We start from the raw sequence: 12,422 nt of genomic DNA, 5'->3' as shown, positions 1-12,422 counted from the left end.
CATGACAATTAAAAAAAAATACTACAGTACGCCATACATTTACTGTTTTACTTTCATTTTGTAGTAGTTTACATTATGGCTTTATTACATAGTTCTTCTTTCACCACAGTAATCTACATATAAAATAATCTATCTGGAACCACAGACTTCAATGTGTCTTTAATAGCGTGGATGTTTATGTGGGTTCTGATTTTCTGATATACGGAGGTGTTAACGTAAATATGTCTATCCTTAATAAAGCCATTAACGAACCCTAACTTCAGATAAAGGGAGCAAGGTGATGAAATCGATGTCTACACTGGAGCAATCGGAGTGGAGGGGTATGTCCAGCCCCGGTAAATCCCGCAGTTTAAATATAGCTCTGCAGACGTGTCAGTGTGCGGCTGGTCCTGGCAGCCTCCCCCTCCTGTGCATATATATATCTGTATCTATATATATATGCACACGCATGCATCTTGAGGCTGAGCTCCACACATGAAGTAACAACCAGGGGAAGGAGCTGTGCTGCTCATCACCTGCCACTCTCACCTGCATGCGTCAATCATGCTAGGCTGTTCGTCGTTTTTCCTGACATCACACTTCTCTCTGATTGGTCCAGCCTTGGCTCAGGGGCGGGAGCTCCGCAGCCACCGCTGAAATCCCATTGGACGAGAGGCTTCTTGGTCGACGTGACGCAGCTTGGAATTCCCAAAGTTCCCAAGTTCACGGGAAGAGAGGAGCGTTTTTCATAGGGGGGAAAAAACAAACAAAAGGGGGTTTGGAGGGGAAAGAACAGCGAGCGACAGAGGTGTGAAGAAGTTAGGTAAATAAAAATGTCTTCTTCGTGTTTAACTCGTAGTCGAGCAGGTGTTTGAAGCGAGCAGCGGGGCCTGCGAGAACGCGGAAGAGTGGGAGTGGGGATATGCAGCCTACCCTCCTTTGTTTACCATTCTGTGTGAACCCTGAATTTGGTTGCTACAACAACTCTAGCCCCTAAAATTGTCTTTCTAGATGTGCTAAACAGAAGATTAGCGCACGTAGTGTTGTCGACACGTAAGTATTAACCGCTGGTTTGCTCGTGTCTGGTTGGATTAACTGCTCGTGTCCGCGGTTTGATCATTGTTGGGGATTTTAACTGCCACACAGATGGACTGGGTCTGTGGCTGTGAGTGAAAGGTTTGCTGGACGTAGCAGCGGTTATAAAAACACGGCCAGGAGAGTCCTGTTTCTCCCGACTGAACCCCTTTCCAACTGCGCAGCAGTATATTATGGATGCCAATACACCGTTATATAACTTGTATCAACGACAGCGGATTCGCCTCCAAACCGTAACGTTAATGGTGTCCTCCTAGACTACTGTTTACATAATCACCATCAAAATATCACAGACAATCAGACACATTTTGTGTGCATTTTCACTTCCGTGACCGCATACTTAACATTTGTCACTATTAGCCTACAATACAGCAACACTAGCGACCACGTTACAGTCACCGCGTTCACTGTGCATGTTCGTGAATGCATCAGGTATGTTCAAAGACACGTTGTTTCTGTCGTCGTCTGCAGAAAAATCACAGATCCGGAGTCTGCACCGTGCTGTGCCGAGTTGAGCCTGAAGAGGGCGATGTCTGACAACAGCAACAGCACAGGCAGCAGCGGCTCCTCGACCAACAGCTGGACCCTCCTCTCCCCTGAGGTATGCCAGAGAACGAGCACGGGAAAACTGAAACTCGAAGCTCCGTTTAACGAATGCAAGTTTCTTTAAAATATGGCACGTCTGTGCTTGCCCCCCTTCAGCTCCCCATAACGTTGTGGCACATGTATTTCAAATTCCATGTGCAAGTAGTTGTGTGTGTCTTTGTTAGGACAGGGCATTAAGGACAAACTATTTATTTTATTGTAATAAGCCCCAAATTCTCCTCAGTTACGCCTAACAAATATACACCCAATAGCCAGTTTATAAGATACACCTGACGAAAACTAATCTACTGCAACATCCCTGCAATAAATTGTACTTTTTATACTTACTGTAAAGGTTATATTGAAGGTTATAGGAGAATTGAGTTGCATTCTACTGCATTCTACTGAGAGGTCATATTTTGTTCACCCCATTTAAATAAATGAGAGTAGACTGAATGTGACAGCTGTGTATATATATCTCAGTATCAGTTGAGGAATGGAGACTTGTATGTCAACACGTTGACGTTTATGGTCGTTAAATGTAAGTCTAACTGTAATTTGAAGTGGCTGTAATCAAGTGTTTCAGAAATCATTATGGGAGAAAACCCACTCAGCATCTACTTCATTTTTATAGTTTAAAGTTTAAAAAAAAATAAGGTGATAAAACCAGAAATATTGACGTGTTTCCCAGCCCATGCTTGCGTGTATGTGCGTGCATGTCTGTATCGAGTGGGCTGTAGATATCAAAGGCCGTGTTACCATGAGGATGTAGGTGTTAAGTCTTTATGGGAAGCTTGATCTCCCTGGATCTTCTGACTCCACAGGACGCCGCTGTTGAGAATGTCGGGCCCGTAGATGACGGCACTGAGAGCCTGGGTGACGTCCCGAGTCTCTCCGAGGACGTGACGGGTATTGACGAGTCAAGATCTCTGGCTACCGGCTAGGGTCGCAACATAAATCAACATTTAAGGATGAAACGTTTGCCTTTAAACCCGGTCTTTGGTTTGATATGTTAGTTTTGACATTGTATGACTGTGTTTCAGGAGCTGCTGCAAGTGACATTCTGGTAGAAACTGTCTTGTCTGAAGAGGGCCATCAGGTTGGTACACAATAATCCAGTCAAGGAATATATTACACAATTGAACAATGTCATAATCCCCCCTAAGAGTATTTACATGTTTAGAAACCGCCATTGGTGTTGTATTATTGTGTTTAATGTACGAAGAGACGTACTGTAATAAAAACTGAGTAAAAAAAAAAAAAAAAATGAAATCATAGCAAATTTATCACAAAATAATGAGTTATTATTCACAAAAAGTTCACAAAAACATGATATCAGTGTATCAAAGTATTCACAGATAGCTGTCTTCTAGGTGTGTCAAGAGACCTCTCCAGAATCCAGTGAGGGTCCCATACCATCTAGTCCAACCCAGATGAGTTCCCTCCCACCCAACCTCAATCCTCCAGACCTGGACCTGGATAGTCAGCCTCCAGTCATCCATGACATTGTGACCAGCTCCCCCAGTGACAATGAGCCCCTCGGAGACACACCCTTTGTCACCAACCTTGATCTGGGGGCTCCACTCGATATTGCTGCCGCTGACCTCCTGACAGCTGAGCCCGAGGAGTCCTGCTCTACTCCTCCGCCGACTGAGCTCTCCACAGAACCAGTGCTTGACACGCCTGCTGATATTGGGCTGATTCAAGCCAGCCCTGCTGAGGAGAGGCCTGTCATCACGCCTGAGCCTGAGGTCAACGTCCCCACAGAGACATTTACAGCCAGTGATCCTCCCTCTCATGTTGATGCTGCTATCAGCTTCATTCCAGAGAGTCCAGAGCCGCCAAGCCAAGTCCCAGAGAGCCTGGTGACTGAAAGCTCCATCAGTGATAGTCCTGCACCAGAGACTGTTGGTTCAGTAGAGGCCGAGGGGGAGGAGGAGGAGGAGGAGGAGGAGGAGGTGGTAGCTGGGGAAAAGGAGCCGGAGCTCTCTGAGACAGTGTCCCAATATGAGAGAGGAGGAGAAGAAGAAGAAGGGGAAGGTATGGGATCAATCAACAGGAATGTTAATGATGACGTATGCGTGATAAATTAAGCAGTGGAACCAGAGTGAGGAGAGAATTTAGAGGTGGTGAGTCAGTATTGACTTGAGTCGTTCCCAAATTGGAGACTGTTCCTTCTTGTGACAAAATGGATGCCTTAAAAAATGAAACAATGAGAAGCAGATATAAAAAAAAACACTGATCCCAGGCCAAAAAGTGGGTTAGGAACCACTGCTTTAATAGTTAACATGATACAATCAGCCCCGCTGGTAACGCAGCCTTGAGCAAAGTAAGTGGTTCACAGCGCTTTGCAATTAGCACTCGTCAATAGAAGCAGAAAATGAGAGTCCTCCCGCAGAAGAATTGGCGACCATGTTTCTTATCTGCGGTCACGCTAGCATCTGGAAAGTGATTCATCAGTGTGACAGAGAGGCGTACGTCCCGCTGAGAAAATGAAGAAACCCCCAATGCGTGAAATTACTGTTGTTGTAATTTAGTGAGAAAATGTCGTCCCATTTCCACGTGCAACACTGGCTGTTCTCGTCCCGCTTTTTTTCCACAAACAGTTTAAACACTGTTGTGCTTAACAGTCCGTGTATTTGCTTAGATTTAGTTTTTTTGTGTGTGTGTGTGTGTGTTGGGCAATCTGCCAGTAGATAATTGCGATTTTTTGGTTCTGACACTTTTGTGGCCGTGATGATTTGTTGGAGTGACTCACATTTGAATAGTGGTTTGACTTCAGGCTCTGCGCTATCTATTATGGATAATGCATGATGAAACGCTGAGTTGCCGTTGCCTTTTCATGTTCACCGTGTCTCGTTTTTCTCCCTCCCGTAGAACCGTCCGGCAGTTTTGATTTCGGCGACACGAGCGGCTTCGATGATGGACTGAGGAGGAGGAACGTCGCCTCCTTTGAGGCACCGAGACCAAGAACCTCCGATGAGGAAGACGAGGAAGAGGAAGCCGAGTTTAAGCTGGCCGAGAGGAAGGAGGAAAAGCCGTGGTTCTCCTTGAACAAATGCATTGTGGGTTCTCTGATCCTGCTCTTCTTAGGTTCCCTCTTTCTCTCGGGTGAGTTCCTCATGCACATAACGAAGCCTGCTAACTCGCTTCTGCTTTTCACGGTCCAATAGGTTACTATCATTAACAGTGAGACTGAAATTCCACTTTCTATGTGCACATCTGTTACATCAGAGGTTTTGTGTGGTTTATTGTGAAGCCAAATTTGATTAATACATATGTCCTAATTTGACAATGCCAGTATTTATGAATTACACAAGCACATCTATTGGCAGCTGTCAGCAGTAGATGGGAGTCTGTACTAAGATGTACTCTGTCAACAGGTTTCCTCTCTGAGCTGGATGATGGTAGGTTAACATAAGACAGCAGTGTAAGCTTCTGCGCTAGCCGGCTAACGCTCCATAGCTTGTCTCAAGCGCTTATCTGGCCTGACACTTCATGCAGCGGCAGCAGAAAATGGCAAATAACACGCATTCTGAATTTGAACAATAACACACTTCATCACAGTTTTGACGGAATCGCTGGATCTTGCTTAAGTCTCCTCCCGGCAGTTTGTTTGGTTAGACAAAAAAAACCTCTCATACTTTAAAAAATGAATAGTTTCTGTGTGCGGGAAGCGCCTGAGCTCATGGAACGCACCTCACAACAAAAGCATCTCATGCGGTTGTAAGACAGTGTGTCAATGAAAGTGCCTGTTGCCAAGACTTGTCTTGTTTTCTTATCTGACAGGTGACTTTGACGCCTCTGAACTGAGTGATGGAGAACAAAACCAGGTCTGTTCCTGCCGTCTCTCCCTCAACTCCATCTCAGTGTGATGTGGCTGTACTACAGTGTCTAAAGAAAGCTCCGTCTTAAAACCTAAAAGACACATGCTAAAGATAGGATTATTTAAAAATATGTGTTTTCTTCATTTGCCAATGGTTTTCATTCCAGGACTGGCTTAGCGGTGATCCACAGGATATGAAAGAGCTATTGGATAAACTCACACAGGAAAACCAGCAAATCGCTCAGCTAGAGGCTCAACTACAGGTCAGTATACCATCATACTGATGCTAATGATGGCGTTTTAACCCTTTGGGATGTTTTAATGCACTACAATATGATTATTGTCCAAAGTCGTGCACAACCTAGCTTTGACTGGGGAACTTGTCTGCGTTGGTGACGTCATTATTTTTCTTTTATTTCTCAGTCTCAGAAACAGGAACTCGACTCGGCGCTGAATGCATTGTCAACAACTGGTGATGAAAAGGCTAAAGCCGACTTGGAGAAAGAAAACGTGAAGTTGAAGGGCGAGCTGTCATCTCTGCCTGAGCTGAAGAAAGAGCTGGAGAGTCTGAGGTCCAGGGTGACTGAACTCAGTCAGCTCACAGGTATGATGTCACAAACAGCAAATGAACCACATCCTTTATTATTGAGTGCTCATCTTTTGACCTTTCTGATAATTAACTATGAAACCCATTATAACTCTGATATCTTGTAGTCTCCACAGTTGATCAGGAAATGCCCGCGGCTACCTCAAGGTCAGCCCCGCAGCCTGGTGACGGAGACGGTCAGAGTAACCAGAAAGCAGCCGGACCCGAGTGGAGGAAGGACACAAGCGAGGGAAGAAAGCTGAAGGAGGAACTCCAGAGGCAGAAGGTTCTTCTGGAGGAGAGCAAGAAGAGACTGCAAGGTATGAAGAAAGATGGAGGCGACAGGAAACGCGTCAGGGACAATTTGGTGGAGATCCATAAGAAGATCTCTGAACAAGTGGAGAGGTGGGGTAAGAAGAAGTCACAAGAGTCCAAATGGACAGGGAGCAAAGGCAAAAGCAATGAGCGGGACCACTGGAAGAAAGACGAGAAGAAAGGACGGAGAGAGGAGAAAGATAGGAAGCACGGAAAAGAGGGAGGATGGCAGGACAAAGAAGAGAAGAAGGAGAAGGAGTGGAAGTCTCAGAAGCAAAACTCTCACAAAGAGGCGTGGAGGAAACACCAGGACGAGTGGGAGAGAAAGAAGGACGAGCGCCGAATGGACAGAGAGGAGAGGAGGAAGGAGAAGCCGTGGCACAGCCGGCCCGCTAAGAACTCCCACAACCACCATCAGCACCAGCACCAACGGCCCCATCAGCCTCATCAGTACAAACACAACGACTTCTGGAGAGACCAGGAGCAAAAGCTCAGACGCAACGTCCGCCCCCAGCTGGGCTGCAGCTCCGTGGAGGACTGCGCCGGCAAGGAGGGGCTCTACCCGGTGGAGCTGCCCGAGTTCGAGGAGCTGCTGGAGGGCTACCTGAGCAAGCTCGAAGGACCCTCGTCCGAGGGCAAAGACAAGATCAGGAAGCTGACCGCCGAGTTCTTCGAGGACGGCGCGTTCATCCACGACAGGGTCCGTTTCGGTGACTTTGCCGAGGACGTGGCGGACATTCTGGAGGACATGGTGGACATTCTGGAGGTCGGCGGGCGCAAGGACGACGACTCCCTGGAGGAGGAGATGGAGGAGTTTGAGCGGGAAGCCCTGTGGAAGTTTGCAGCCACCGTGTAAATAGACAACGAGGGAAAGGCAGTAAAACGCGACACCCAAGATGCAGCACGAGTGGTGGTTTTATAGGACATTTCTTGCCTACATTCTCCTCTTCAGAGCTGTAATTGTAGTAGCTTTCGGTACCGAGTGGTCGTGCCTCTCATAAATATGTCCCTCTGAGTCTTTAATTATAAGCTAGGCTTGTACTTGTCATTTTGGACTTAGTTGTTGTTACCTACCTCTGTCAGGTCATGCCTCCTAATGCAAAGTCCTTCAGTAATGTGTTGTGTGGGTTTTTCCTCTGCTCTATAGTGTTTTCTCAATATGTAGTGCATGTTGCAGTTCATTTTGTAAATTCAAACTGAACAAAAAAAAAAAAAACCCTGGGCTTTAAGGAGATGGTATTTGCGCAAAAAATAACACCATTCTCATAAATCATGTCGTATTATATAAGTTGTTCAGCTACAGAAAGACATGTGAAATACTTGACTGTGTGAAACTGCCTCTAGGTTTTTTGTTGTTGCAGAAACCATTTGCCTGAAGTCGTGTGTAGCTGTCCAAATCCCAGAGGATGAGATCCCGGTTTTCTTTCAGTGATAACACTCGGATCCGGTCGGACCAGTTTTGTGTCAGCAGCTCTTTAATAGATTTGGGCAAACACACACAAGAGTGCTGTTTCAATGCCCTGAGCGTTTGGCTTCTAGACGTGACAGTCTTTTTCACCCCTCCGACTCTCAACTGTCAGTTGAAGGCAGATGTGCTGAACAACCAGGTTTTTCAAACGTCAGAGCTGCTAAAAAGAAAAGCAATAGGACAAAGTGATAGCCATAGTAGCTAAATCTATGACCGCTAGCCACTTTAGCACTTTTCAAAATAGTTATGCTTTTTAGACCATTAGTTCTCTTTAATATTTTTCATAATGTAGCCATGGGGACCGCCAACATATGATCTACATAAACTGGGTATCCCAGAGCAAAAGATATAGAGTTAATGGGCTGTAAATGAGATTGGCAAGCTAACCAGTATATACATTTTTACCCCCCCATTGTCCTCTTTATTTGTCAGCAGGTTGACGTTAACTGACATGCACACATACGAGAGATACACTAAAAGAAATGAAGGTTATTTATTTCAAGAAAATGGGAAAATGGGGGAGCTGCTGCATTTTCTTTCTCCTAATTTTAAGTTGTACGAAAAAAACAAAAGGTCCAACGAGACACAAAGCTTCGCCCAAGTATCGCAGATTTGCTTTCCAGTTCTCTTTGACTTCTTCTGTGTTTGAGTCCAATCGTCAAGTTTTCCCTCTTAAGGTGGATGTGAAGTTAAAAGTCGACAGATAGTGATTGTTGGTTCTCCTTTTTCCGTGGTTGAAAGAAGCTTTGGAGTGTTTGGTGTTTATTTATTCTGTCGGTACACTGCAACTGTTTTCTTTGTCCCAGACCATACGTATTGAATGTGGAAATGCTGAAGTTATGTTGGTTTTCAGACATTATAGTTTGCCAGCTACTGCATACGTGCCTTTATTATTTTTTTTAATGAATATCTTTGATTGGACGAGAGGTCTCGGGTTTGATTTGCGCCTGCAAGATTAAGAAGACAAGTTTACACTGCTTGCAAATGTGCCTGCTGTTTATAAGGCAGGGAGTGAATGTCGTAGGGTTTACACACGAAGCGTTGAACGGATGTTTGTTAAACGTTCTCTGCTGTTTGCACGGAGGAACTTTTTGATTTTGAACATTTTTAAGACCAAAGGGATCGAAGGAAAGCTAAATTTCATTTTTACGAAACACATTTCTGAAAGTTGAATCAATATAAGAGAAGTATTTTTGTCTCCACAGTAGGACCCTGCTGCGCTTACTGCTAATGTAGGAACTGGCTCGGATGTGCATGTAGTTGATCCCTGGACAAATGTTTTGGAAGAATTTGGATCATTTTTCTTTTCATTCATCATCAGTTACGTCCTCTTTTAGGAAGTCAGTGTTAAGTTCAATACATTTTTTTTCACCATTAAATATGTGTCTTTTGTCTTTTATTGCAACGGCATCACAGAACATTTCCCCCTGCTTCAGAATGTGCAGCGATACCCGGCGTTGTGTGACTTTCTGTCTGACTCACTCTCGCAGGAAGTGGAAGGTGTTGGCATGATAAGCATCTATTATCTACAGCTAGGATGCCAAACTAAAATATTTACATTCGAATGAAATACTCGCTCACGGGCCTGTACGTGACACACAAGCCGATATGCCGATGAACCAGAATGTAAGCAACCATTGAGAATCTTGTCACCATGAAACTGCGGAGAGCTCGTCATTCTTTGAATTCTCCAGGTCACCGTGCAAGCATTTCCGTTTCCTCCATCGTCCTTAAAATGCTTTAAACATAAGAGTTACCATTCCTCTTCTGCACACGTGTACTCCTTTAACTGTGGAGAGACAGTATGTCACCCTGAATGCCATATTATTTGAGTCATGTTTTGTATAAACGAATTACTGCGTAGGCATGCATGATTCAGACGCGTGATTAGAACGGCCTGACAGAGATCCTTGCTCCGCAAAACAGACTGGAAATGGGTTTTGTGCTATCATCAGTACAAATTTGCCCTTTGTCGGACAGAGTGGCGGTCTTGCAGCTTTTAGTGGAAAGCAGAGAGAGAGAGAGATAAGGTCGGCCTGCTGGATGGGGGAGAAGAGGGCAGGTTAAGCCTTTTCCGCTGATGTGTGCATCACACGACGGAGATGAAGTGTATAAATATTCAGAGAGGTGATGGTCAGACTGAAGGTTCTCACCAGCCAGCTGGAACACATCACCCACCGTCTCTACACGAGAAAAAGGTGAGACCACAGCCACCGTACTTCCAATACGACCCGACTCACATCTACGTGTGAAAGATGGTTCATCGAGACTTTTGTTCACTTTCCAGATCTCAGGACAAACCATCATGGAAGCGGCCATCGGAACCCTCGTCAGCCAGTTCAAGGTGTTTGCTGGCAAAGATGGATCCTCCAGCACCCTGAGCAAAGACGAATTCCAAAAGCTGGTGACCTCTCAGCTGCCCAACTATGTCAAGGTAAATCTCAGAAGCTGTTCAGAGACACTTTGCCTGCTGATTGCTGTTCATTTTTTGCATCCGGAGCACTGATAGATGGACACTGCTGTTGTTGGTTGCTTTAACATGCAACAAGGCCACTGTGACCTTCAGCCTTAGTTTCACAGATGCCTTGCATCATCATCTTGACATCAACACATGTTTTCAAGCTGCGAGTTGGTGTGTGACATGTCAGTTCTCATGCTGCAGCATACAAAACAATATACTGGAGCTGCAGCTTAAGCTAATTTCCTTGCTAATCTACCAGTGAAACTATCAAATGTGTCACCAGTGTGACTCTGTGAAAGTGGAATGGTAATAATTAATACATAATAACATATATTGATTGAATATGTTTCATAAAGACTGTATAGTGATGCTCTTAGAGTTCCATTCCCCACTGTCGTCCACCAATATACGTATAACATATAATCACACATGCATTTATTTGGAAAGGCGTGTATCATCAGGATACTTAGTGTGTCCAGTTTTATTACTACACTCAACCATTAGGTGGCAACAGTCTTGCAGAGTAGGCATCGTTGCTGTTGCAGCTCAGACACTGATCGGGGTCTCCTCTCTGTGATTGCCCTCAGAACGCCAGCGACCCCGGGGCCATCGATCGCCTCATGGGCTCCCTGGATGAAAACAACGACGGGGAGTTGACTTTCCTCGAGTTCTGGCAGCTGATTGGAAATCTGGCGAGCAAACAGGGAGGCTTCAGCCAGTAGAGAGACCCGCCCTCCACCGTGAGGCGCGGCCTCCAGCAGATTGTGCAACGCCAATCAACTCAATTGAAGTTGTCAAACTGTAAAAAAAAATAAAAATAAAAAAAAAGGCATTTGCGAATTCCTTTATCACTCCACATGTGTAACTCTTTAGTTAACCATCTCCTGAACGGAGGGAACTTTGAATTAAAGGCTTCATTGTCTCGAACCCTCAGCCACCAACACGGTCTCCTGTCATTCATTCACCACATTATTTGACGTCCAGCCGCCCACATTTGAGCTGGGAGTGTATTACAGCCTTGATTTAGGGGCCTGTAATCCTATATGCGTTGCTGCTGCCACAAATACACCATCCAGACCATATCTCGTTTCCATAGAGCTTCATAATGCCTGTACAAAGCGGCCTGTCCAAGCGTTGCAGTCTTCAGTGTCTGTCAGTGAGGCCTCAGTGGGCTGTGTGATAGGGGATGGGACGTCCCGCTAGGTTGGGGTCGGATGTGGAGCTCTCTAGGTGAATCGCATTGTCCTTGTTTAGCCGTTGATGCTCGGCGTTACACGGCTACTTTGCGTTCATTCTGATGTCTAGACGGAGTTATGTGTGCTGGCGGCCTCCCCGGCTGTTTTATAGCCCATACGCCCGTTTTAATTCTGCTCATGAGAGATGGTGCTGCTTGCTGGTGTTAAAAAAACTCTTTCACAAGATAAGACAGTATGACCTTTGTATCTAAATGCTAAGGTGCCAGTGTGTGACAATAAAAGCTGGGCACAGGTTTAGGAGGCAATCGAGAGCTTTCATACAACCCTGTTTTCTCACTCATTCACAAGCAGCAGCAGCAGCAGGGAGATTTGTATCTGTGCATGGGAATTTAAAGAAGAATATTTGAAATACTCGCAAGAATCTGGCAAGACTGCTTCACCTCTTGCACCACTTTTGCCAGACTGGCTTTACCATTTACACTGATGACTCAATTCCATAAAGCTTGGCCCTCGCAACACATCCAGGTTAAAGTTTGAACCCTCTGTGTAGTTTTTGTCCAATTATGTAGTCATGTTTAATTCATGTATGAGTCATACATGTGTGTAAAATAAAATAAAAAAAGAAACATCCTCCCTGCGACGGATTGTAAGCTTACGGATAATAATTTGAAGTTCAGTTCCGTTTAATAAGTGAAATAGTTTGAGAAAGCCTCGCGGATGAAGTAATCCCACCCGCCCCGTCTCCGAGCCACAAGCCTGCCTAGTTGGCGTGAAACTGCGCAAATCACGCATGACGTGAGGCAGCCGGCCCACGAGCCAAAGACAATTCCAATAAAAAAAACAACTTTAAAGCGTTTTGATACACTTTTCACTCCCTTTATTTTCCCTTCTCTGAGCTAACGCGCCTCGCT

At 45.2% G+C, this 12,422-nt stretch overlaps 3 protein-coding genes across 7 annotated transcripts in view; all 3 read left to right on the top strand.

The window, feature by feature from the left end:
• Positions 1-12,422, top strand: part of pygo2 (pygopus homolog 2) — a 183,378-nt gene that overhangs the window by 144,085 nt on the left and 26,871 nt on the right. The window lies entirely within an intron of this gene.
• On the top strand, positions 655-9,260 carry pbxip1a (pre-B-cell leukemia homeobox interacting protein 1a). Of its 5 annotated transcripts, none has more exons than XM_084033083.1 (11): positions 655-802; positions 1,546-1,675; positions 2,484-2,568; positions 2,703-2,758; positions 3,033-3,699; positions 4,537-4,770; positions 5,043-5,066; positions 5,449-5,492; positions 5,653-5,748; positions 5,909-6,089; positions 6,209-9,260. In XM_084033083.1, the coding sequence occupies exons 2-11, from the start codon at positions 1,604-1,606 to the stop codon at positions 7,240-7,242; spliced, it is 2,493 nt and encodes an 830-aa protein (XP_083889209.1). In that variant the 5' UTR covers positions 655-802; positions 1,546-1,603; the 3' UTR covers positions 7,243-9,260. The 5 variants fall into 5 exon arrangements, with proteins under 5 accessions (XP_083889209.1, XP_083889207.1, XP_083889211.1 ...); XM_084033081.1 differs by having other exon boundaries at positions 6,200-9,260; XM_084033082.1 differs by lacking the exon at positions 655-802 and adding an exon at positions 844-1,049 and having other exon boundaries at positions 1,565-1,675; positions 6,200-9,260.
• s100a11 (S100 calcium binding protein A11) lies at positions 9,903-11,256 on the top strand. The gene is made up of 3 exons (XM_084032183.1): positions 9,903-10,052; positions 10,142-10,288; positions 10,903-11,256. The coding sequence occupies exons 1-3, from the start codon at positions 9,957-9,959 to the stop codon at positions 11,035-11,037; spliced, it is 378 nt and encodes a 125-aa protein (XP_083888309.1). The 5' UTR covers positions 9,903-9,956; the 3' UTR covers positions 11,038-11,256.

The sequence above is a fragment of the Eutrigla gurnardus genome (assembly GCF_963514095.1).
Source record: "Eutrigla gurnardus genome assembly, chromosome: 17".
Lineage (NCBI taxonomy): Eukaryota > Metazoa > Chordata > Actinopteri > Perciformes > Triglidae > Eutrigla > Eutrigla gurnardus.
Note: the sequence above shows the minus strand (reverse complement) of the source record. Positions and strands in the feature narration are given on the sequence as shown.

What these genes read in the sequence shown, in the direction of transcription:
- pbxip1a (XM_084033081.1), top strand. Translation starts at nt 1,604, where the DNA reads ATGTCTGACAACAGCAACAGCACAGGCAGCAGCGGCTCCTCGACCAAC. An exon ending in GTGATGGAGAACAAAACCAG is followed by an intron (nt 5,493 to 5,652) that starts GTCTGTTCCTGC and finishes TTTTCATTCCAG; the next exon opens with GACTGGCTTAGCGGTGATCC. An exon ending in AGCTAGAGGCTCAACTACAG is followed by an intron (nt 5,749 to 5,908) that starts GTCAGTATACCA and finishes TTTATTTCTCAG; the next exon opens with TCTCAGAAACAGGAACTCGA.
- s100a11 (XM_084032183.1), top strand. Translation starts at nt 9,957, where the DNA reads ATGAAGTGTATAAATATTCAGAGAGGTGATGGTCAGACTGAAGGTTCT. An exon ending in CGTCTCTACACGAGAAAAAG is followed by an intron (nt 10,053 to 10,141) that starts GTGAGACCACAG and finishes TTCACTTTCCAG; the next exon opens with ATCTCAGGACAAACCATCAT. An exon ending in AGCTGCCCAACTATGTCAAG is followed by an intron (nt 10,289 to 10,902) that starts GTAAATCTCAGA and finishes GATTGCCCTCAG; the next exon opens with AACGCCAGCGACCCCGGGGC.